Genomic DNA, 20,175 nt, shown 5'->3' with positions numbered 1-20,175 from the left:
AAAAAAAAAAAAAAAAAAAAAAAAAAAAAAAAGAACTTACCTAGGCTTCAACTTCTCAGCCTTCCTCTCTTCCGAGTTCTCCCAAAAGATTCTGTCCACCGCGATGTCACACGTCTCACGCATGATATCCAATTCATTTTCATCATCCCTCACTTCCTTCAGCAACTCCAAGCTGCTAGTAAAGCCCAGCGCACCAAGAGCCTCCGCAGCCTCATGGCGACACATTGCATCCTCCTTGGTATTCCTCACAGCATCCTCGAGGTAGGACACAGAATCCGGGTTACGGGTCTGTCCCAGGCAGTACGCAAGCTCATGCTTGAGCAATTCGGACGAGGAGGAGCTGAGAGCAGCCGCGATGGCTTCGATCGCGGGAAATGTCTGCTCCGTCGGGGGCTGCAGGCAGGCAAGATGCTTGAGGGAGAAGAGGGCGCGGAATCGGCGGGCTAACGGCTCCAATTCGGAGGTAATGACTTTGCGGAGAGTGCTGACGGTGTCGTTGGACGCCATTTTGGGTATTAGGGTATTAGTATTCTTGGTCTGGGGAAGATGCGAAGGGGAATGTGCGGAAGAAGTTTTGATCTTATCTCGCGCTGTGATAATAATTTTTAGGTGGGGTGGCGGGGCAGGTTTGCGACGGGCTGAAAAAAATTTAAAAAAAAAATTAAATCAAATTCGGCCATGCGTTTACAGGGGTATGCTCTGCTGTATTAATGTAGAAACAAATTATTAAGTACTCTGGTTGCAAATAGCAAAATTCTGACATCTGTACTCTAAATGCTCTTGATTTATAAATATTGATATGATAAACTATGCTGTATCGAGAGTGCATGCATATGTATAGTTTCGCGAGATCTTCTGCTCAACCATATTTAGAATCTTGAAATTTACATCGTTGTCCTATAGGGCATCATCATTTGGTGGGCTTTTTCTTTTTCCTTTCCTTTTTTTTTTTTTTTTTTTTTTTTTTTTTTTTGTGAAAAAAATATATATATATATTGGCTGCGCAGCATGGTTGTTTAAGGCGGTGATATATAATATATGTGTGGCTACAGGCACAACATCCCTCAAACAACAGAGAATACTAAAAAATATACATCAAACTGCAAACTATATCTAGGATATAGATCGTGCCACTGGAATCGCTTCTTACTCCACTACGCTTCCCATACAGTACAGATATGTAGGGATATAGTAAAATACACATCAGACTGTTGCTTGAAGCATATCGACGGGTCTTCCCCAATTTTTATACTACGAGATGGGTGTTTATTCCTAGGAAGCGAAAAGTACAAAGAAAACAAATTGAAGCGTATGGGCTGCACATTGCTTTTCATACTTAATGAACCCAGACATGATATTTGAGCATATTGGATCAGCTGGTTAAATATTCGTAGGATACGAAGCATGATTGTCCGACCGACTTTGGAATACAGCTGCTGGGCTCAAGATATACCCACAGGGAATAATAGCTATTCGGATCTCCGTTCTCTTTGACTCTAGAGGCATGCAATCTTCGTTGCTTCTGTGCCTCCTTCCGTGGTTCCCAATCTCCATCAGCAGCTACTCGACAAACAAACTAACATTAATTTACCTTTTTGGCCGCAAATCTAGAGGATGATCAATTCATTTTGCCGGAAATATCTCAAACGAAAGCACAAGCATGGTTATGTACATGGCACAGTAAAGGAGACTCGATTATTTGGTCTTGATGTGCTTGAGCTTGCCCGGCGAGTGCGAGAAGTTGTTCGCGTAGGACTTAGGAACGAACCGGCGGTCATTAGGCTCCTGCACGAAGTATTCATAGCCCTGCTTCTGAGCAAACTTAATGGCATCGTCCCTGGTCTTGAACTTCAAATGGGTACCCTGCATGCCATCTGCAGACGACTGCCACCCCATAAGTGGGTTCTCCCACCGATGACCCCTTTGCAAAATATCCCAATCCATTCGCCAGTGGTGGCTATGCCAGTTTCCGGACTGTGTAGCAGGCTTCGTGGGGCGATAGATTCTGTGAAGCGCGTTGTTAGCTTGCATGAAAAAGACGTATGTTCCTGGGCGTGGGAATGAACATACCTGACAGTCCGAGCCTGAAGGTCCGTGGGGGCACCGGAGAGGATAGCAGCAGGAACGGTCTCACCGGGTTCGCTGCCGTCCATCACACGCTTGGGCACAGGGGAGAATTGCCTGAAGAGATACTGTCAGCCACGCATTCTCGGGCTTTCGGGCGACAAGAATCGGGGCCCTTACGAGGTGCCGTGATCAATGGTAGCTTCATAATCCGGCTGGTGACGGGCCATCGCTTCAGCAGGGGTCTCCTGGTTGATCAACGAACTCTCCTTGGGAGGGACAGTCGGCGCGGCGGAAGGACTCGTCTTGACAGGCGGATCACCGGGGACACGAGAGACGTTCGAAGTAAAACGGGCATTGATGGGGGCGACAACCCTGCCCGCCCTGAAGCAGGCAGTGCTTCCTGCTCGGATAAACGACATTGTGGTTGAATATGACCGACGTTAGTGTGGGCAGAACTGACTGCAATTACGGCGGAAGAGGTATGCGGCGAGGTCCGGTCGTCAAGGCGAGTCCAAATTGGGTTTAGCGCGTTCTGAGGCTCCCTTGTGCTAGGAACCGCTCATCCGACAACCCGCTTTTGCCGTCACTTTCCTCCCCTCTGCTATCGTCAACGCTCCTGATTCAGCAGTTCGAATCAAGGTTAGTTTAACTTTGACGATGCACTTTGGCCTTGTATTAATCAAATTGGTGCGAAAATGGTTCTAACATCGTCCAGTTTGCCCAAGATGAGCTACATCGCCCGCCGCGGTCTCTCGACCTTGATCCCTCCCAAGGTAAGACAACCACCGCAAATATGCGACAAGAGAGATTGGAATCTTTTCATGACAGAGACTAACTACCATTAGATCGCTTCTCCCAATGTGAGCCAGCCCAGTTACCCTCGATAATCCTCCGGGACGCACCCCCGCAGAATTGTTTCCCGTCCTTTCCCACACTCCGAAATTCAATATTATACACCCGCTCATTGCAATAACTGACATTGGAGAAAAGGCGATTGGTGCCGCTCAGGATGCTGCCCGTATGGAGCGTGTCGTGAACTTCTACGCCCGCCTCCCCCGTGGCGCTGCTCCTGAGGTCAAGCCTACCGGCCTCATTGGACGCTACCAGGCCCGCTACTTCAGCGGCAAGAACGCCTCTGCTGCGCGTAAGTCACTGGAATATTCTGATATGATGTGTGTATGATTTTTGACCGGTTGGATAGCCCTTGCCCACGCCATCGGTGGTATCCTGATCATCGGATACAGCATGGAGTACTACTTCCACCTCCGTATGTTACCCTCTTGATTTACTACAGTGAGATAATACGGAACAGCTGCTAATGAAATATCAGGTCACCACAAGAACCACCCTCACTAAACTTTTCAATTTTGACGTTTGCCAGGTGTGGTGGATTTGATGTATATAACACCAAGCCTTGAATCAAGCCATGTAGAGGAGGAATCACCTCATGTCTCATTATTCCTATGTCACGAGGGTTGATTACAGAAAGAATTACCCGTAGCTTGTCGGTCATCTTACCCTTCCATATGTTGCCGAAATGTGTGTTCGCGGTGGTCATAGGAGAATTACACACAACCACCGCCAGAGAAAAAGCGAAAAAAAATTATACAGACAGAAGCTCCTCACCCTGTAGAGTAAAGACCGTCCGTCGTCACTTCTCTTTAATGGCAATCAGTCAACGGGCAGCAGCATCCGTTGCAAACACCACCAGCCACAAAGGGTTTTGGCTTCTTTTTACTACTCTTGGGTCCCACGCTAACCGAATGCAGCCACCTCAGCTTCGCCCGGGAACCGTCACCCCATTCATTCACTATTACTGCCCGCTCATCCAACCCTCCCCTCCATCCCAGAGGATTCTTTGATTTCTTCTTCCTTCTGGTCTTTCCTTTTTCCCTTTCTCCTCCGCTCGCATATTTCTCGCCAGTCCGACTTACGCGGGACTTTCACCACTACCCGTTATTAACTCCTCAACTCGAGTTGAGCGCTTTCTGCCGTCATTCGGAGATTTAGACCACCCCCTCCCCCAGGGCTCAAAACCGTTTGAGCTAGCTAGCACTTTCAACCGTGGCGATTTTCGATACCTGACCATAGGTATTTAGATCACTTTCTTCATGTCTCTATCTATGCTATAGCCACCATCGTTTTCCGTTCACCATTTCAGAGCGCTTTGTCTAACAGATGTCGCAATCTGTCGACCCTGCAGACTCGAGAATTGTTATGGCAGAGCAGAACGGCCACGATGTGGTAAATCGAACCCTGTCGGGCGGCGAGCCTTCGCCTTCCGGCGTTCCTGCGAGCACCAACGACAAGACACCTGCTGGAGGGGACGTGGGGGAGATCAAAGATACCGCAACGACAACGCAACCCGACACAAGAACAAACGCTCAGGAGAAATATGGGGAGAGAAACGTTGGTGATTCACTACAATACCAGAAGGACGTGGAGAGAAATAGTGGGGCTTCAACGACAACTGTGAGATCTGCAGCCTGATGAGTTGCGTTTTCCCAGCTGCTAAACCATAACTTAGGAGACAAGCAAGCAGGGCCCGGGACCGGTCGCATCAAGAGCACTCGAAATGAGCGGACAAACGGCTTCATCGGACGGCGGAGACGATACAGGCTCACAAGGCGGTTCAGAATCTGATGCTAGTCGAGCGGATAAGCCCTCGCGCGTTGGGTCAGTGAAAAAGCCAGCATCATTCAAGCCAGTTTCCTTTGCGAAATTCTCCGTTCCAAAAGCACCAGGCGCCCCGGCCGCACCTAAAGCCCCCGAGAGAGGTAATCATTGCCTTGCCATATTTCCCATAAAGCGAACTATTTTCTAACTGCCAGATAATATAGCGCCATTATCTACAGCTACGCCGTTGGGTGTTCCGCAGCAAACCTCACGACCGCGTTTGGTCGCAAAGTCAACCAGCCTCCGAGATTCATTAACCAAAACTGGAACAGGTGCAGCGAAGCCGGGTGGAGGCGGGCCTGATCCGAATCAAGTCTGGAATAGGAATCGACGTAAGCCATCAACAACGACCGACACCCCTTTTCTAATGAATAGTGATCGCTGACTCTCACGCGCACAGCGGCCCAACCTCCGCCTTCGAAGCACTTGACCGACGAAGAACTGAAGCAACAATATGGAATTCACTTGACGTCGCGTATTCAGGAGGATGCTGGCGCAACAGAGGGCAAGTGGGCCGATATCGAAGACGATGAAGATGACTGGGCTCCGGAAACAATAGAATGGACGGATGGGACGAAGACAAATCTTAACAATGCAGAACCACCACAACCCGGACCAGAAGCCCAACCCCCACCGGAGCCAAAGGAACCTCTTCCTCGAGTAGAGCAACCTTCACCCTTGAAGGAGACCGCGAGACCTGTTCCGAAACCCACGACATCTATCGGACCGAACCCTACTGTACTCCGACTTGGAGCAAACGCCGAAAAACAAGCAAGGAGTGCGAGTATTTCGTCCAAAGGCATTCACGACAAGTTGACCTCTTCATCGACAGCCCCGCCCCCAACAAAATCACCATGGGCACCCCTACCGCCTGTCGAGAAGGTATCTCCTGTCGTTCCGCCTGTCCAACTTCAGCCGCCATCCCGAATTCCGAATAGGGAACCCCCAGTTAGTGATGGCCCTAGTGGACCTGCAACTGGCAGGCTTTCGCCTAGTGGTTTCTTGCAGCCGAGAGAGATCGCAGCGGATGATTTTAACCGAGCATGGAAGGATTCACAAGGAGCGCCCCGGGAGCTCTACAACTCTAGGTCAGGCCGTTATGAACCTGTCTCCGAAACCAGAAGGGGGGCTTGGCGAAACGAACAAACAGTTCGTGGTCCGTCAGTCTTACAGAGACCGGCCCCGGGAGAGCAAACGGGGCCTGCAGAGCCTTCAGCAGCTTTCCAGACTCACAGGGCCGCTGGCCAAGATGGTGCGCACTGGACGCGTCGACGCACATCCTCCAATGTTAGTGGAGGAAGTGGGAGTTTTGCGCGCCGAATGTCAGTTGGTCGGCCTGATGTGACCCAGCGAGCCTTGGAAGGCAGAAGAGGGTCACAGGTAAACGGAATGATCGAACCGCAGCCGCCGAACCGAGAGTTGCCGGTACCGAAAGGAGCGCAATTACGAGATGTCTCACCTGGTCGACAGGCATCTGGATCGGCTTGGTCGACTCAAGCTCCCGCTACCATCAATGACATGCCTGCGCCCGCAGTTAGCGGTGCGCCTCAGCAGCCGCAACCACAGGCTCCCTCAGGAGAACAATCCGCAGCACCGCAGGTTCCCCAGGAGGACCCAGTTGCTATGCAAGAGCGTATCATGAAAGAAAAGAGAATGGAAGCCCGACAACGGAGGATTGAACAGGAGGAGAAAGAAGAGGCCGCAAAGCGTGAACGAATTCGTCAGAAGCTTGACGCTCTGGGACCAGCGCCCGAGAAGGCAAAGCGTAAAGAATCCATCGATGCTAGTCAAGCTGAACCGACTGCAGTATCCTCTCATTCTCCGCCCAAGCCTCCGGTGCCCGAGCCGACTGGCGAGCCAAAACAATATGGAATGATGAAGGTGCATCACCCCGAGTCGGTGAAGAAGCTCGTCGCTGCAAATGAGAGAGAACGAACCGCCGAGAGACCGCCACCAACAAGCATTGCAAAACGGATTCCTTCACCAGCTCGCGAGCCACAACAGGATGCGCCTGCAGTAAATGGACTTGATAAACCCATAGAGTTTCAACCACAAATCCCAGCCAAGCATACTGAACCTCAGGTCGATGAACAGGGCCCTCAATGGAGAAACAATCTTCATGTTTCAAACTCATATTCTCCGTGGTCCCCGAGTAATCAATTTATCAGGTCCCCTCCTTCCCTTACAAACCCTTGGAAACCATTGAGCAATGATAAGACTTTGGGCAACGGAATATTTGACCCAAGTTTAGGAGGCTTCCCTGCGAAAGATCTTACCCCTTTGCGGGGTCCTCTAAGCCTGGACCAACCGCCAATCGTGTCTGCCTCTCAGCCATTCTCTGCTCCTCCGGAAACCGCATCGATATCTCCTCTGCCTTCGCCAGAGGTAAAGAATACACCCTATGATCCCCTGGGTGCTCTTGGTCACCCGGGGCCTATCGGACCTCCAAGCTCGCAACAACCTCACTGGCCACATGAGCCTCGCGTTACTGGACCGGCAGCATGGAATAATTTCCAGGCTGTTGCAGCCAAACGTGAAGCTGAAGAAAACGAGAAACGCCGGAATGAGATGAATACATTCCGCGACGGGCCGTCTTCCCTTCAGGTCAATTTCAATGAAACATGGCGTCAAGTCCGGACCGGCGACCAGGTTGGACACAGGCAGCTTGTTGGAATTACGACGAGATCAGCGGAACCGGCTATACCGGCACCGAATCCTTTACCTGGTCTTGATAATGTTGGTGGTCTTCCCTTCCCTGACAGCCATGCACGCCCATTTGTTATGCCTCGTAGCTCGCGGTTCTTCCCTCATGCAACGGAACAGTTCAAGAAACCAGCTGTTGAAGAAGAATTTTCCAGAAGCCCTTCGCCTCCGCCACCAGAGGAGATTTGGAGTCATCCTGTCTTTGCAAGTGATTCGAACAGGCCTTTGGTTCATCTCCCTGCACCCAAACCTGTTGTCAAACTGCCGCCAAAGGCCGTGGCTCCCCCTCCTGCTCCTCCAACTTTTGCTTCTATGGTGGCAGCACCGCCGCGAAACCCGCCACCCATCCCAACAGCAACGAGCTGGCAGGAGAAGATTAACGGTCTTTTTGGCAAGAAGACGACTCCTGAGAAGAGGAATGCGTTGGCAGTTACATCAGCCACAAAAGAGCCTCTAGATGTTCCCTCGCAGATCGCAGCTGTTTCAGTTTCTCTGCCTCACGCTGTTGAGGTTGAGGTTGGTGTTGGCCGTGAGATTGAAGACGGAATCTTTACTGCTAAGCAAGTCGAGGAAGCAGAGGGAATTTTTGAAGACCGTGAGATCGGTTCTCTGCCCGTCGTGAGGGTACCCAACATGGCACCTCCAGCTGCTTGGCGTGCTGCACCGCCGCCGCCAGCACAGTCCCGGCCGAAACCGAAGAGTTTTCTGCAGGTCCATAGTGTTGAGCCGTACCTTTTCGGATTTCAAGACAAAGATTCCTCTGGCAATATTCGGGTTTCCATTCGTTTCCCTGGAGCTGATGCCCCGAAGGTTTTGATACTTCCTAAAAAGGCAAGCAGTCATAATCCTCGGCACCGTGGCCTATCGAGTTTCAAACTTCGCAAGGGTGGCAAAGTGCGAGAACGGCCTGTAAACGTCAATCCGAAGAAGTCAGCTCCATCTCAACAAAGCAGTGAGAATGTAGCTTCTCCGCGGCAGCCACGAAATGGAAATTGGGGGCGCACATCGAATGCTCCTCGTCAGGCCGCCGCATGAGTGTGTTGATTTACAGCAGAGCGTGAAGTGAGGAAAAAAAGACATTGTCAAGTTATTGCTCTACGGTTGGAGTTGACTATCTTCGGATTTCGGGTAACTGTTGAGCGTTTCACTTCGTTATTCCAAGGAATTGAGCCGTTTCTTTTCATGCTTTACTCCCATCCTCTTGTTAACATCCGGATGGAGCCTCTTTAAGAGTTTGAGCTGCCACATCCGTTCCAGCCTCTTTTCTCACAAAATCCCATCACCTTCTCTCTCTCTACTTGAACTTGAATCATTACACACCTACCCTTCTATTATCCCTTACCTTATCAATCAATCTGTTCATCTATCGCCTTCCTGGGTGCTCGTCAGGTACGGGAGCCTGTGAGCCCTAGTATGTATGTATCCCTTTTTCGCTTCACTTTCACATCTTTTTTTTTTTTTATTTTATTACTTGTGTTTTGCCGGGGATTGTTAGCAGGAATTGTTCGCAGGAAATTCAAAGTGCAAAGCGGGCGTCTTTTACGCAAATATTTGATGTGTATTTAAGCCTTCTTTGCGCCAGAGTGCACATTTCAATTATTACTTTGTTTGAGTGTGGTCTTAATTATTGTTCATAGTCCGTATTCAAATTATGTAGAAGAGATAGGAGATAAAGAGGGAGAATAAAACTAAATAAGGAAGGTATCAAACAACCCTAACACCGATTCCGAAGAGACCAAATATGCTAACAGATTCCAAAACCGGAACTCCAAAAACGACGAAAAAAAAAAGAAACATGATCTTCTCACCAGTTCCATGTCCGGCTGGACGCGGTAAAAACTGGAGGCTTCCACTGGAGACGAGCGGGATCGATCTTCCGCGATCCCTTGATCTTCTCTTTCTCTATGCGTTTCTTGTGTTCGTCGAGGGCGTAGTCGGTCAGAACGATGACCCAATTTCCTTTCTGTTGGGATTTAGTATTCTTTCCCAACCAGATATTGAGATGGGGGTAGAGGAGAAACATACATGGTACCGAAGCATGTTGAACACAACCAATGTCTCGTGAACGTCTTTCTCCGTCATCGACGTCACCAGCGCAAGTTCATTCTCACTAATTGACTCTCGATCCTCTTCCGTGAGAATCTCCACAAGCGTTTCTCGCCAATACTGCCGGTAACCCAATAGACCAAGATCACTCAGTGGTTTTTCAGGAGAACCGAGTTTGCCTTCTCGCTTGCTCAGCTCGTAGCTGAATGAGATGAGGAGTCGACCGAAACCGCGACGCTGGTACTGCGGGAGGGTCAGGATACAAGCCAAGTTGTAGCCCTCTGCGGAGTCCTTTTCCTTGGAGAAGTAGCCGACCAGTCGGCAGCCAGTTTCGTCGCGGGTGCACATGCAGTAGAATAAGAAGGGGTCGACATCGTAGTAGAGTGTTTTGTGGTCGAGGAATAGCTTGCTTAGGAGACAGAGGTTTCGGCACCAGGTTCGTTGGCGGCGGCCGTCGACTTCGAAGAAGGAGATGTAATCGTCGCGATAAATTTCGTTTCCTGGGGGGTGGACGAGGGTGCATTTTGCACGGTGTCGTTCGAAGGCGCGTTGGTTGTCGAAGTAGCTTAGACAGAACTCGTCGATATAGACCATGTCTGCGTCGGAGTATGAGGCTGGATATGGTGAGAAGTACCATGGCTCGATCTCGAACTTGCCCATTTGTAGTCTGTTCAGGTTACGGACGCGGTGGATCTCGGTTGGGTTTTGTGTCATGCTACCGCTTGTACGCAGCCTCTCAATCTCTTGTTCTCGGGACATAGACGCTTTCTGTTCCTCGGCCTTGGTATCAGAGAAGCCGACGTCTGTCATGTCGACATCATCGGGCTCTGTCTTAGGGAGTCCATCTGCTTCCGGTTGGATATCTTCCATGACATTTTCCTTCCCACCGGCCTTTGATGGTCGCTGTGGCTTGGAAATGTTCACGTTCTTACCTGTGAGGAGATCGGGAGCTGCTGAAATATCTCGGCTGTCGGTTCTGGCGCGCTTTTGCGGATTCTTGCTTGGTGCTTTGGTGGCTGCGCCGGTCTTCTTTTTCTCTGGTTTCTCTGGTTGTGGCCATTCGACTTCATGTGCTAGGTCGATTCTCGACGCGGCAATCCATTCTACACAGCCGTTAACTTGTACCGGTAAGTAAGCGTTTGGAATACTTACCATCCAGACGTTTGTTGAAGTCGACATAATGGACGCTGTAGTAGCCGTTAGCATGAGGCTCAGGCTTTAGCAACCGCATATAAAAACCTACTAGAAGGCCAGCCCATCCTTGCGTTGCTTAATCGACAAAATCTCTGCCTTCCGTAATTCACCATCCTTTACACCACTGTCAGCCATCATATGTACTTGACGAAGTAGATATAAAATCACGTGATATCATGTTGAAAGATTTGACGACGGAGAACTGAATAACGGACCTTCTGCACCATGGCCTTCACACCGATCCTACCAACCAGATTAGCATATGCGACCGGGAAACCAGGGGTTGATATTATATTGGTATGCTTTTCAATAGTTTTTGCGACTCACCTGATGGTATTAAGCGTGGCGAACCCCTTCTCGACGGGATCTGGCGTCCCCGTCGGTTCCCCATGGGAATCTCTAACGCCCATCGTGACTGGTGGTTCTTCTCTAAAAATCTAATAGATTTGTGAGATGAGGGAGAGTAAAATGGTGATGGGAGTTCTAGTCGTTAAGTCGCGATGGGGATGTTGTGGGGAGATGATGTTCTTCCGCGATAGAACCGCCCTTTTTCTAACTTGTTGCCGCTTTGGATCGTTATCCGGTTCGGGATGTTTTCAACCCTATTGAGTTAAAGAGATAGCTACGAGACCATGTGCAAAGATGAAGATTTTATGCGCGGCAGATAATACTTAGATTACTCGATGGCGCTAATATCATCGCGGAAATGTGGTAAATGTTTTGATTGTACACAAATGCAGTGAAGAAATAACCTGCAAGCAATCTGGTGATACAAGTCTTAAGAGAATAAAAAGATCCGAGGGAATAGAAATTAACATATTTCAAAACTCAGCCTGAAAACAGGTTCAATGCCATTCATTAGCCATTTGCTCCATTCCTGTAACAAGCTCATCAAGCTCGTCTTTCCGTGCCCTATACAATTCCTGAGCTTCACGCTCCCTTCTCAGGACGAACGCGACATCGTCCCGAAGCTTCTCAAGTCGCCTAAAAAGCGCTGCCTCTTCCGAGACCTGAAGAGTATTGAACGAATCGAGATCATTCTTGGACTTCTCCAAGGCTGCACTGGCTTCGATAATCTTGGTTCGAAGCGTCTTTGCACGGTTTTGATATCCACCATAGTGAAGGGCAAGCTTCTTTTCCAATTTATTGCCTAGTTCTGCGGTACTAAGCAAAGATGTCTGTACATTGTCGAATGCGCCGATCATGCGCTGCTCTTGCTGGAACACATCATCTTCCTCGTCATCCGCATAGTTGGAGAGGCCTGGGAGAGCGTTGTCATGTGACGATGACCAAGACGTTTCGAAGTTGTCTTGCCATTCCTCTTGTTTTTCTGATTGAGATGAAGTCAATTCAGCTGCAATGGCTGCGCGAGCGGAATCGAGTAACTGGTCGTCAAGACGCTGCAACTTCTTCGCCTTTCCTTCGATTTTAGCACCGGGGACAGGAAATTTGCGTGCGTCGTGAGCAATAAGAAGCGCGGCTTCTCTAGTAATAAGACCAGTGATAGTATCGGTAGCGTGCGAGGCCCGCTCCATCAGCGCATCGATGTCAAGAACACTTGGTCGTGGCAGTGCCCGCTGATAGACCTGGGATTGGCGTTTCAGCTCAGCTTGAGCGGCCTTCTCACGCGCCTCGTTTTGCCTTCTGTCACGCTCTGCTGCATCCTCTTCTGACACGAACTCTGCCGCACCGGTTGGTTCTGCCTGCTCCGAGGGAAGCTCTTCCAGTTCCCACTCTGTTTCCTTTGGCTTGGGCAGAGAAGCCAGTTTGCTGCGAATATCGGTACGCACAGACCTATCGTGCATTTTGATGTCTCTCGGTGTGGCGCCGATGAGCTGCCCACCGCCATCTTGGTTAAGGGCAAAGTGATCCCTAGGAGTTCGTAACGGTGTCGCCCCGGGGCCAGCTCTACCCCCAATTGGCGTGGCGCCGACGGCGTTCGCCTGCCGGAAGGGAGTTGCCATGGGATTAGGTGTGAAGATTTCCTGCTTTCGAGGGGCGATGCCATCAAACCCAGTAGAAGATCCTCCTTCATGGAGAGGGGTGTTCTCTCCACCAAGTAATGATGATTGTGTTTCAGTCAATGCTCTAATATTCCGAATCTCGTTCGCAATGTGGTCTTCCTCCGGAGGGGCCCGTGGTGTCCTGATCGGTGTTTGGCCAACGATGCTGGTGTAGTTTCCAAGCAAGCCCTTGGTAGTCTCTTCGTCCCCCGACATTTTAGTAGCTTTATCTCCGGCCATTCCCATCTTAATGATATCTTCCATCTCCCCTTCGCTGACCTGGGGAGCTGGCAGGTTGAGAACTCGTCTCTTACTGCTTTGCTCCGCCTCACGAATCTTCTGCATCTGACCAGCTCGAGCTGCCGCGGCGAAAGCGCTGGAATTGCTATTCTTGTCGCCTTTCCTTTTCTTTCGTTCCGCGTCTTCATCTTGGTCTCCCTTTCGCTTATTGGCGAGCTGCTGCTTGCGAGGATCAAACATCTCTCGTTGCCGCTCATTCTTGACATCTTCCTCGATGGTATCGTAAAACCCAGGCGCCGCCGGTTTCTCAAAAGGAATATCGGCGTTGTAATCCATCTCGCCTTTCTTGCGTGTGACAACTTTGATATTGATACCGGCATTCTTGAGTTCACGACGTTTCTGAAGCACTGCAAGTCTGCGGGATTCCTCGAGTTGTCGTTCTCTGGCCTTACGCTTCGCTTTCTTTCCCTGTGTGTTTGCCAGACGTGCACGCGCCTCACTCAGCATTTCCTTCTCATCTTCGTCAAGGTCAATCGTGTCGGGGCGAGCGGGCTTCGACTCGGGGTCAGGGTCGAGTTCGCCGGGTCTATACACATTTAGTAACCACAAAACCCCCCAAAGTAGAGATGTAATATTGTAAGCATACCTCAAGCGTCGGACTTCGTCTGCACTCGGTGCAGCCGCCTCTGCGCCAGATGGACCACCAAGACCCAGCTCATCGTTTTCACGAGCCTCAGCTTCATCCAACAGCTTCTGATACCGCTCTAGGCATTGTGTCGCCGTACGACCAACGATCGGTGCAATAGTTCGCCATTGTGTTGGCATCAATTTCGCTAGGTGCAGAAGCTTTTCATCCTCCTCTCTCGACCACTCAACCTTGCGGATACCGGGGTCCAGCCATTCAATCCATCGCGCTTTGCATTGTTTCGGTGTCTTTCGAGCTAGGAGGGACGAGACTCGCGCCCATTGGTTTAAACCGTATTTCGAAACCTATTGGAATAGCTTGTTAGCGTCTTGCCACGGACACAGGTTCGATCGCGTCTTGAGCGTGAACTTACCGCTGCACGTAGAACTTCATCTTCGATGTTCGTCCTGTTTATTTCCTGTGTTAGTCGGACAACCTTTATCGAATATGCGCATTTTAGCTCTTACCAGACGCCTCCTTTGACAACGGGCATGGCGCGCTATTATTTCCGGCACGACACCGTTCCACCCAAAAACCGAGAATTCAAAAATGCGCCGAGAAATAGAAAAATATGTAGGGACAGAGTGATCAAAGGCGAGGCGTTTTAACCTGTACAAAATGGCGTTGACAACGGATGAAGATGGAGCTGTTAAGCAACAAGTCTTGCGGCCGGCGTCGATAGCCGCGAAAGGCTTAGGCGCGCTAGCCGCATTAGTCCCCGCGGAACATTAGGTAAGCGGGTCCAGATTTTTGAATTATTTTCAATCCAGTGATTTCTTATCGCTCTACAAAGAAAGAACTTTGGCTCCAATTTGACATTGGAAAATTACAGGTAGAGTTTTAAAAATGTCTGCCTCCCTTGAAGCTCCCAAGCAATTCTCTCAGCCATCCCGTAAGGGCAAGAAGGCGTGGAGAAAAAATGTCGACATCACAGAGGTCCAGGAAGGGTTTCAATCGCTGAAAGATGAAGAAATCAAAGGGTAAGAATACAGCTTTTCTTTTGCGCTTTATAGACCGTTTTGATGCTGACCTCTTATTTGTGGTATAGTGGTCTGTTGACTGAAAAGCCTTCCGATGAATTGTTTGTTATCGATTCTAAGGGTTCATCGGATGTTCGCAAGGCAATCGAGAAGAAGCACAAACCTCTGAAGGCGGATGAAATCTTGTCGCAGCGCTCTGCCATCCCGGGAGTTGACACTCACAAGCGGCCGAACTCTATGGTTACAGACGGCGTCATCGAACCGAAATCGAAAAAACAAAAGAGCGACTGGGTCACTCGCAAGGACTGGTTACGCTTGAAGCAGGTCGCCAAGGATGCGACTCCTGCGCAGAAGAATGAGGGAGATGCTCTGTATGATCCCTGGGCAGATGAGGCCGACCCAACACCTGTTCAAGATCCCAAGTTCGATTACCTCGAGAAGCCGAAGCCAAAGGTTGCGCCTCCGACCATCAAGCAAGCGCCTATTTCTTTAGCTGCAAATGGAAAGCCAGTACCTGCTGTCCGCGCGCCTGGCGCTGGTGTCAGTTATAACCCATCATTCGAGGAGTGGGATCAGCTCCTGCAAAAGGAAGGAGAGAAGGAAGTCGAAGCAGAGAAGAAACGCCTAGAGGAAGAGCGCAAAGAGCAGGAGAAACAGCGTATGATTGAGGAAAGTAGGAACGACGATGGACAGGTAAAATCCGATGATGAGAGTGCGTGGGAGGGATTCGAAAGCGAGTATGAACAACCGGAATGGTTGAACAAGAAGCGCCCCGAGAGAAAGTCCAAGACACAAAGAAACAAGATCAACAGACGGAAAGAAGCCGAGAAGAAAGCTAAATGGGAAGCGCGGATGAAGGAAAAGGAAGAACAGGCTGCACGAGCGAAGGCAGTTGCCAACCAAATCATGGAACAAGAGGGTCAGCAACAGGATTCAGACGCCGATTCTTCCGAGGAAGGAGATGATACCATCTTGCGACGGAGACCTTTGGGGAAGACACCGTATGTTTCTTTCTTATTATCGTTTATGCATGCCTTACATATACTAACTTTACGTTCCCAGTGTCCCCGAGAAACCACTTGAAGTGGTTCTTCCAGATGAACTCCAGGATTCGTTGCGCAAGCTCAAACCCGAAGGCAATCTGTTGGATGACCGGTTCAGGACATTGATCATTCAAGGAAAGTTAGAGTCTCGCAAGCCCGTCAGCCAGCCCAAGAAGGCCAAGAGAAAGGTGACGGAGAAATGGGGTTACAAGGACTTCAAGGTCCCAGGCACGTCATAATTTCTTCTTCCTGTTGTTCATTCTTAATAAGAAGCGCGTTTGGTATATGTTATGGTTATCTGGATATAGAAAAGTTCAATGTATACCAATTGTTAACTGTCTTGCAACTCATATATGTGATATTATCTTTAGCACAGCAGATATCATATAGTAATAAACTCATAGAGCACAGATTCTCAAATATTCATTCTACATCAAACCCTGATCTCTTGTTGTCCAGTTGATGCGACTTTCCTGTTCGAGACCCCAAGTGGGTCTGCCGCCAAATTTTCCTAACTAGCGTTTATCAGTCGATTCTCCGACCGAATCTTTTTGCGACGCTCTCAACGTCCGGCTTCTGCGCCCAACCTTCTCTCTTTTATCACAGAATCAGAATGCTCTGATAACCCGGATATCATTGGAATGGACTTGAAAAGCCTTTCAAGCAATTGGAAGAAACTCCAGGGGACGTTGCAAAAAAAAGATAACGTTTCCACCTCCGCCCCGAAACGCAAACCCTCCGAACGCGAGTCCGAGAATGGTGCTGTGAGGAAGAGAAAAAGGGAAGATAAACCAGAGACCAAGAAATCAGATCGCCCTACTCATTTAACAAAAAAGAAGAGAATGTCAGAAGGAGGGGAAACTCGTGGAACTTCAGATTCGGCAGCGAAGCCGAAGTCGCGGAGGAATTCTACAGCAACAGGAACGGCGCCGGAAACGAAAGACTTGCCAAAGGCCAAGGTCAATGAAGGTCGGTCTCCAAGGTTAGTCATGCTTTTAAGACCTTCTATTGTGAATGCGCCGACATTTCTAACATCTTACAGCGCTGAACTAGGCAACTATGTAGCCATCGATTGTGAAATGGTGGGCGTTGGCCCGAACCCCGACCACGATTCCGCTCTCGCGCGTGTCAGTATTGTCAATTTCCACGGCGAACAAGTTTACGACTCATTTGTGAGACCCAAGGAGATGGTGACGGATTGGCGGACATACGTTAGCGGGATATTGCCCAAGCACATGGTGGAGGCTCGATCATTCGAACAAGCCCAGAAGGACGTTTCAGATATTCTCGAAGGACGAGTGTTGGTGGGACATGCAGTTGGCAACGACTTGGATGCGCTGCTACTCGGCCATCCTAAGCGCGACATCAGAGATACAAGCAAGTACCCTCCATACCGCAAGATCGCTGGTGGTGGCTCTCCTCGATTGAAGGTGCTAGCTTCGGAGTATCTCGGGTTGAACATTCAAACGGGATCACATTCTAGTGTGGAGGATGCGCGAGCTACGATGATGCTGTATCGACGGGAGAAGAAGGGGTTCGAGGCGGAGCATTTGAAGAAATGGCCAGTTCGCGTTATCGTAGAGAAGCAGGATATTGGGGAAGGGGAAGACCAGAAGAAGAAGAAGAAAAAGAAGAAGAAGACCCGTAAGAGGTGATTGGGACTTGCTATGTTAAATTCATAATTGTTATACCCCGGATCTATACTGACTGCACTTGACGGTTTACTCAAATATCAGATTTGTAGATAAATGTGGATACTATACTTATACAACTGTATTGTTTTGTGGTAAACTATTCGAAGACACCATCCATGGTGATATACTTGTATCGACCCCGATGCGGAACTACTTAACGCGGTTAACGTGCACGCGTCTTCCCCGGCCTTGAACCAGAGATCTCTGACAACCACGCAGAAATCACTTCAACCTGGGAATATACAAATCTTGACGGATCGCACATTTGCTTCCGATAATCCGTGAATAATCCTTTAATTTTGCATACATCCAACCACGTCTTCGGAAACCTCTGCGAAAATACTCTTCCCCTCCCGAATCAAATACAACCATGTTTGCCATCCGCGCCCCTCAAAAGCAATCAAACGGCCCGAAAACCGAAAGCTCGACAGAATGTTACACCCCGAATATCCTCCCCTGCCGTATTCACTACGACGGACCGGTGGACTCTCTCCAACGTTACTGGGCCCCGACAGCCGACAATGAAGGTAGCTAACCTTCCACCCACATGAAAAACCGTCAACTGACAACACACGTAGACGGAAACCTACAAACATCCCACTTCCGCGGACGCAAACTACGCGGTAGACGTGTCGCGATCCCCGAAGGCTACCAAGGCGTGGTAGCAATGCCAACAGAGCGTGTCCTTCCTTCGCAAACGAACAACAGTGGTATGGTAAACGATGCTCAGATGGAGCTGGAAGAGCCGGTCAAGGTTCTTGAGAAGCAGGGCACTTTTGATGAATTCGTGGTATGGAAGCATGATGAAGTGCCGGGTGTTGATGATGTTTATGTGAAGGGCGTTGAAGAGTGGTTGAAATTGGCTGAGGTGGTATGAGTATCCCTCCTCTGTCTGAGGACAGCTCCCGAGTTAACTGTTCTACTTAGATGCATTCGAGCGAACCGTCGACCGAGGAGTCTCAGAAGACAGTGCCTACTTAGCTGTGGTCCAATGACTATGGCGGGCATACCTGCCCTACAAATTGACGAGTTACGGCTAAGCTAGAGTGTTATATTTATATATGTTTGACGAGACACATCGGAAGCGGGCCATTTCCACCTCAACGAAGACTCCATCTACAGCAGCGCCTTTCTATTCACCACCTGGTATACTTCTAGTAGGAACCGGCATCGTGCCGGGAACTGGTTGTTGGCTGGTTTGTGGGAGTGAGGACGGAATATTTCACGCCAATATGCTCATACCTACTTACTATTTCCTGTATAAGCCAAGGATCTTCCTCGTTATGTCGGAGCCATCTCGCCAATGCGCATGCGGAGTACAGGCCCACTCCATGCAATTGACCCTAGCAGGTGTATGATTCCGACTGTAGTTGCCATATAGCATACAGTTTACAATTGATATCTTTGGTCTTTTGAGCCAAGAAACAGAAGAGCAAAAAAAAAAAAAAAAAAGGACAGAAGAAAAAGCCGTTATCTGATAAGTATCTGACCGCCCAATTCTGCCAAAGAGGGACGAGACATCTTAGAATTAATCTCGACGAGCACATCGACAAGTGACAGGCATTGGCTGCTATATTCGTAGCTTCGCTCACCATGGCTGCCAATTCTGAAAAGATTTCCCCGGAGGTGCTAATCCCGAATTTCAGGATCGAAAGGCTCCTAAAACAAGGTCCGAACAACATCCCACCTGAACACAGGATATCGATATCCGAGCAGGACATCTAGCTAACACCATCTACAGACCAAAATGGTCGTCGCATCGCAATGCTCGGCTCCATCGACGGCCAACAAGGGATTCTTATGGCTGAACGAACAGCCTTCGCAACCGAATCCCTCCAAGTCCTAAAAGCCTTCCACGCCGCGATCCAACGAGTAAACAACCTAGGTGACAACGACATTTACAGATGGTACCTCGCATCCTCCGGTGTTGATACCAAATGCCAAGACCAGAGTAATGCAAGCGACCTCAAACTCAACCTCATCTGGCCCTGCACAGTGCAGCATATCAAGAAATACTCGGACCAAATCCTCCGCATGGTAACCGAGACACCGGAGATCTACCACAACCACATCCGTCCCTACATGCAAGCAAAGAAAGAAGGTGGAAGCTTGAACTGGGTATATAACATTCTCGAAGGCCGCACCGAGCAAGAAGACGTCATCTTCCGGGATCCCGGGCAACATGGTCAAGATGAGGGCTTCCTGATGCTGCCGGATCTCAACTGGGATCGAAAGAGTAAGGGGTCGCTGCATCTGCTTGCGTTGGTCAATCGGAGGGATATCTTGAGTTTGCGGGATTTGTCGAAAAGGCATCTTCCGTGGTTAAGGTATGTGCGGAAGCGGATTCTCGAGGAGACAGTTAGGATGTATTCGGAGCTGGAGGAGGATCAGTTAAAGCTTTACATTCATTGTAAGTGTCCAACTATCTTTCCATTGCGTAAAGATTTGAGCTAATTGATGCTACAGACCAACCGACTTATTACCACTTCCATATCCATGTTGTCAATGTGATGCTGGAAGCCGGTGCCACGCAGGCTACAGGGAAGGCATTCGGGTTGGAGAATATCATTTCTCAGTTGGAGACCATGTCCGGTGATGAGAACGCGAGTATGGCAGATGTCAGCTTGTCATACTTTGTCGGCGAGGCAGGTGAATTGTGGACGAGCATTTTCGGACCGCTTAAGCAGGGACAGAAGCCTGCTATTGGAAACTAATGCTTAGCAGCTGCGGTACGATAGCATGAATCATGATGTGACAAAAGTACTGCTCCATTGAACAGTAAGACATGGGGTTAAAGGAAGATTAAAAAAAAAAAAAAAAAAAAAAAAAAAAAAAAAAAAAAAA

General features: G+C 49.4%; 8 protein-coding genes across 8 annotated transcripts in view; 5 read left to right on the top strand and 3 right to left on the bottom strand.

Moving 5' to 3' along the window:
* The window catches only part of EURHEDRAFT_503525 (deoxyhypusine monooxygenase), a 1,344-nt gene extending 783 nt beyond the window's left edge, over positions 1-561 (bottom strand). Inside the window, exon 1 of the mRNA XM_040785795.1 lies at positions 41-561. Coding sequence (XP_040637616.1) covers positions 41-507 — 467 coding nt within the window. The 5' untranslated portion in view covers positions 508-561. The remainder of the gene's footprint in view (positions 1-40) is intronic.
* A 755-nt stretch (positions 562-1,316) lies between these two features.
* EURHEDRAFT_413945 (ETC complex I subunit) lies at positions 1,317-2,530 on the bottom strand. Its single transcript, XM_040782294.1, has 3 exons — positions 2,245-2,530; positions 2,071-2,181; positions 1,317-2,005 (listed from the first exon to the last, which is right to left on the bottom strand). Exons 1-3 carry the CDS (start codon positions 2,484-2,486, stop codon positions 1,696-1,698), a joined length of 663 nt encoding a protein of 220 aa, XP_040637615.1. The 5' UTR covers positions 2,487-2,530; the 3' UTR covers positions 1,317-1,695.
* Positions 2,531-2,782: 252 nt separating this feature from the next.
* EURHEDRAFT_413943 (F1F0 ATP synthase subunit f) lies at positions 2,783-3,705 on the top strand (the record flags this gene model as incomplete). The annotated part of the gene is made up of 4 exons (XM_040782293.1): positions 2,783-2,840; positions 2,938-3,211; positions 3,269-3,334; positions 3,398-3,705. Coding segments are annotated over 3 exons (366 nt in total), but the record flags the coding sequence as incomplete, so codon positions are not given.
* Positions 3,706-4,245: 540 nt separating this feature from the next.
* EURHEDRAFT_459214 (uncharacterized protein) lies at positions 4,246-8,481 on the top strand (the record flags this gene model as incomplete). Its single annotated transcript, XM_040784562.1, has 4 exons — positions 4,246-4,539; positions 4,595-4,844; positions 4,908-5,075; positions 5,144-8,481. 4 exons carry the CDS (start codon positions 4,246-4,248, stop codon positions 8,479-8,481), a joined length of 4,050 nt encoding a protein of 1,349 aa, XP_040637613.1.
* Positions 8,482-9,250: 769 nt separating this feature from the next.
* Positions 9,251-14,107, bottom strand: EURHEDRAFT_516515 (uncharacterized protein; the record flags this gene model as incomplete). The annotated part of the gene is made up of 10 exons (XM_040786484.1): positions 9,251-9,409; positions 9,472-10,595; positions 10,645-10,679; positions 10,736-10,800; positions 10,902-10,929; positions 11,014-11,123; positions 11,571-13,515; positions 13,576-13,919; positions 13,988-14,021; positions 14,082-14,107. 10 exons carry the CDS (start codon positions 14,105-14,107, stop codon positions 9,251-9,253), a joined length of 3,870 nt encoding a protein of 1,289 aa, XP_040637612.1.
* A 295-nt stretch (positions 14,108-14,402) lies between these two features.
* On the top strand, positions 14,403-17,393 carry EURHEDRAFT_531939 (Nop53-domain-containing protein). The gene is made up of 5 exons (XM_040787201.1): positions 14,403-14,594; positions 14,663-15,595; positions 15,657-15,869; positions 16,302-16,619; positions 16,680-17,393. The coding sequence occupies exons 1-5, from the start codon at positions 14,461-14,463 to the stop codon at positions 17,290-17,292; spliced, it is 2,211 nt and encodes a 736-aa protein (XP_040637611.1). The 5' UTR covers positions 14,403-14,460; the 3' UTR covers positions 17,293-17,393.
* A 308-nt stretch (positions 17,394-17,701) lies between these two features.
* Positions 17,702-18,312, top strand: EURHEDRAFT_403972 (ribonuclease H2 subunit C; the record flags this gene model as incomplete). Its single annotated transcript, XM_040780270.1, has 3 exons — positions 17,702-17,858; positions 17,910-18,202; positions 18,259-18,312. The coding sequence occupies 3 exons, from the start codon at positions 17,702-17,704 to the stop codon at positions 18,310-18,312; spliced, it is 504 nt and encodes a 167-aa protein (XP_040637610.1).
* A 482-nt stretch (positions 18,313-18,794) lies between these two features.
* On the top strand, positions 18,795-20,131 carry EURHEDRAFT_531938 (putative mRNA decapping hydrolase). The gene is made up of 3 exons (XM_040787200.1): positions 18,795-19,000; positions 19,073-19,741; positions 19,798-20,131. Exons 1-3 carry the CDS (start codon positions 18,925-18,927, stop codon positions 20,043-20,045), a joined length of 993 nt encoding a protein of 330 aa, XP_040637609.1. The 5' UTR covers positions 18,795-18,924; the 3' UTR covers positions 20,046-20,131.
* Positions 20,132-20,175: the final 44 nt, after the last annotated feature.

Source organism: Aspergillus ruber, assembly GCF_000600275.1.
Source record: "Aspergillus ruber CBS 135680 unplaced genomic scaffold scaffold00019, whole genome shotgun sequence".
NCBI classification, from domain to species: domain Eukaryota; kingdom Fungi; phylum Ascomycota; class Eurotiomycetes; order Eurotiales; family Aspergillaceae; genus Aspergillus; species Aspergillus ruber.
The sequence above is the reverse complement of the archived record's forward strand: the minus strand, read 5'-3'. Positions and strand labels throughout refer to the sequence as shown.

Bases quoted from the DNA above. Each gene is read 5' to 3' on its own strand.
- EURHEDRAFT_531939 (XM_040787201.1), top strand. From the start codon at position 14,461: ATGTCTGCCTCCCTTGAAGCTCCCAAGCAATTCTCTCAGCCATCCCGT. The intron at 14,595-14,662 runs GTAAGAATACAG...TTTGTGGTATAG, and splicing joins AAAGATGAAGAAATCAAAGG to TGGTCTGTTGACTGAAAAGC. The intron at 15,596-15,656 runs GTATGTTTCTTT...TTACGTTCCCAG, and splicing joins AGACCTTTGGGGAAGACACC to TGTCCCCGAGAAACCACTTG.
- EURHEDRAFT_531938 (XM_040787200.1), top strand. From the start codon at position 18,925: ATGGCTGCCAATTCTGAAAAGATTTCCCCGGAGGTGCTAATCCCGAAT. The intron at 19,001-19,072 runs GTCCGAACAACA...CACCATCTACAG, and splicing joins CGAAAGGCTCCTAAAACAAG to ACCAAAATGGTCGTCGCATC. The intron at 19,742-19,797 runs GTAAGTGTCCAA...TTGATGCTACAG, and splicing joins GTTAAAGCTTTACATTCATT to ACCAACCGACTTATTACCAC.
- EURHEDRAFT_413945 (XM_040782294.1), bottom strand. From the start codon at position 2,486: ATGTCGTTTATCCGAGCAGGAAGCACTGCCTGCTTCAGGGCGGGCAGG. The intron at 2,182-2,244 runs GTAAGGGCCCCG...GTATCTCTTCAG, and splicing joins ACCATTGATCACGGCACCTC to GCAATTCTCCCCTGTGCCCA. The intron at 2,006-2,070 runs GTATGTTCATTC...CGCGCTTCACAG, and splicing joins CTTCAGGCTCGGACTGTCAG to AATCTATCGCCCCACGAAGC.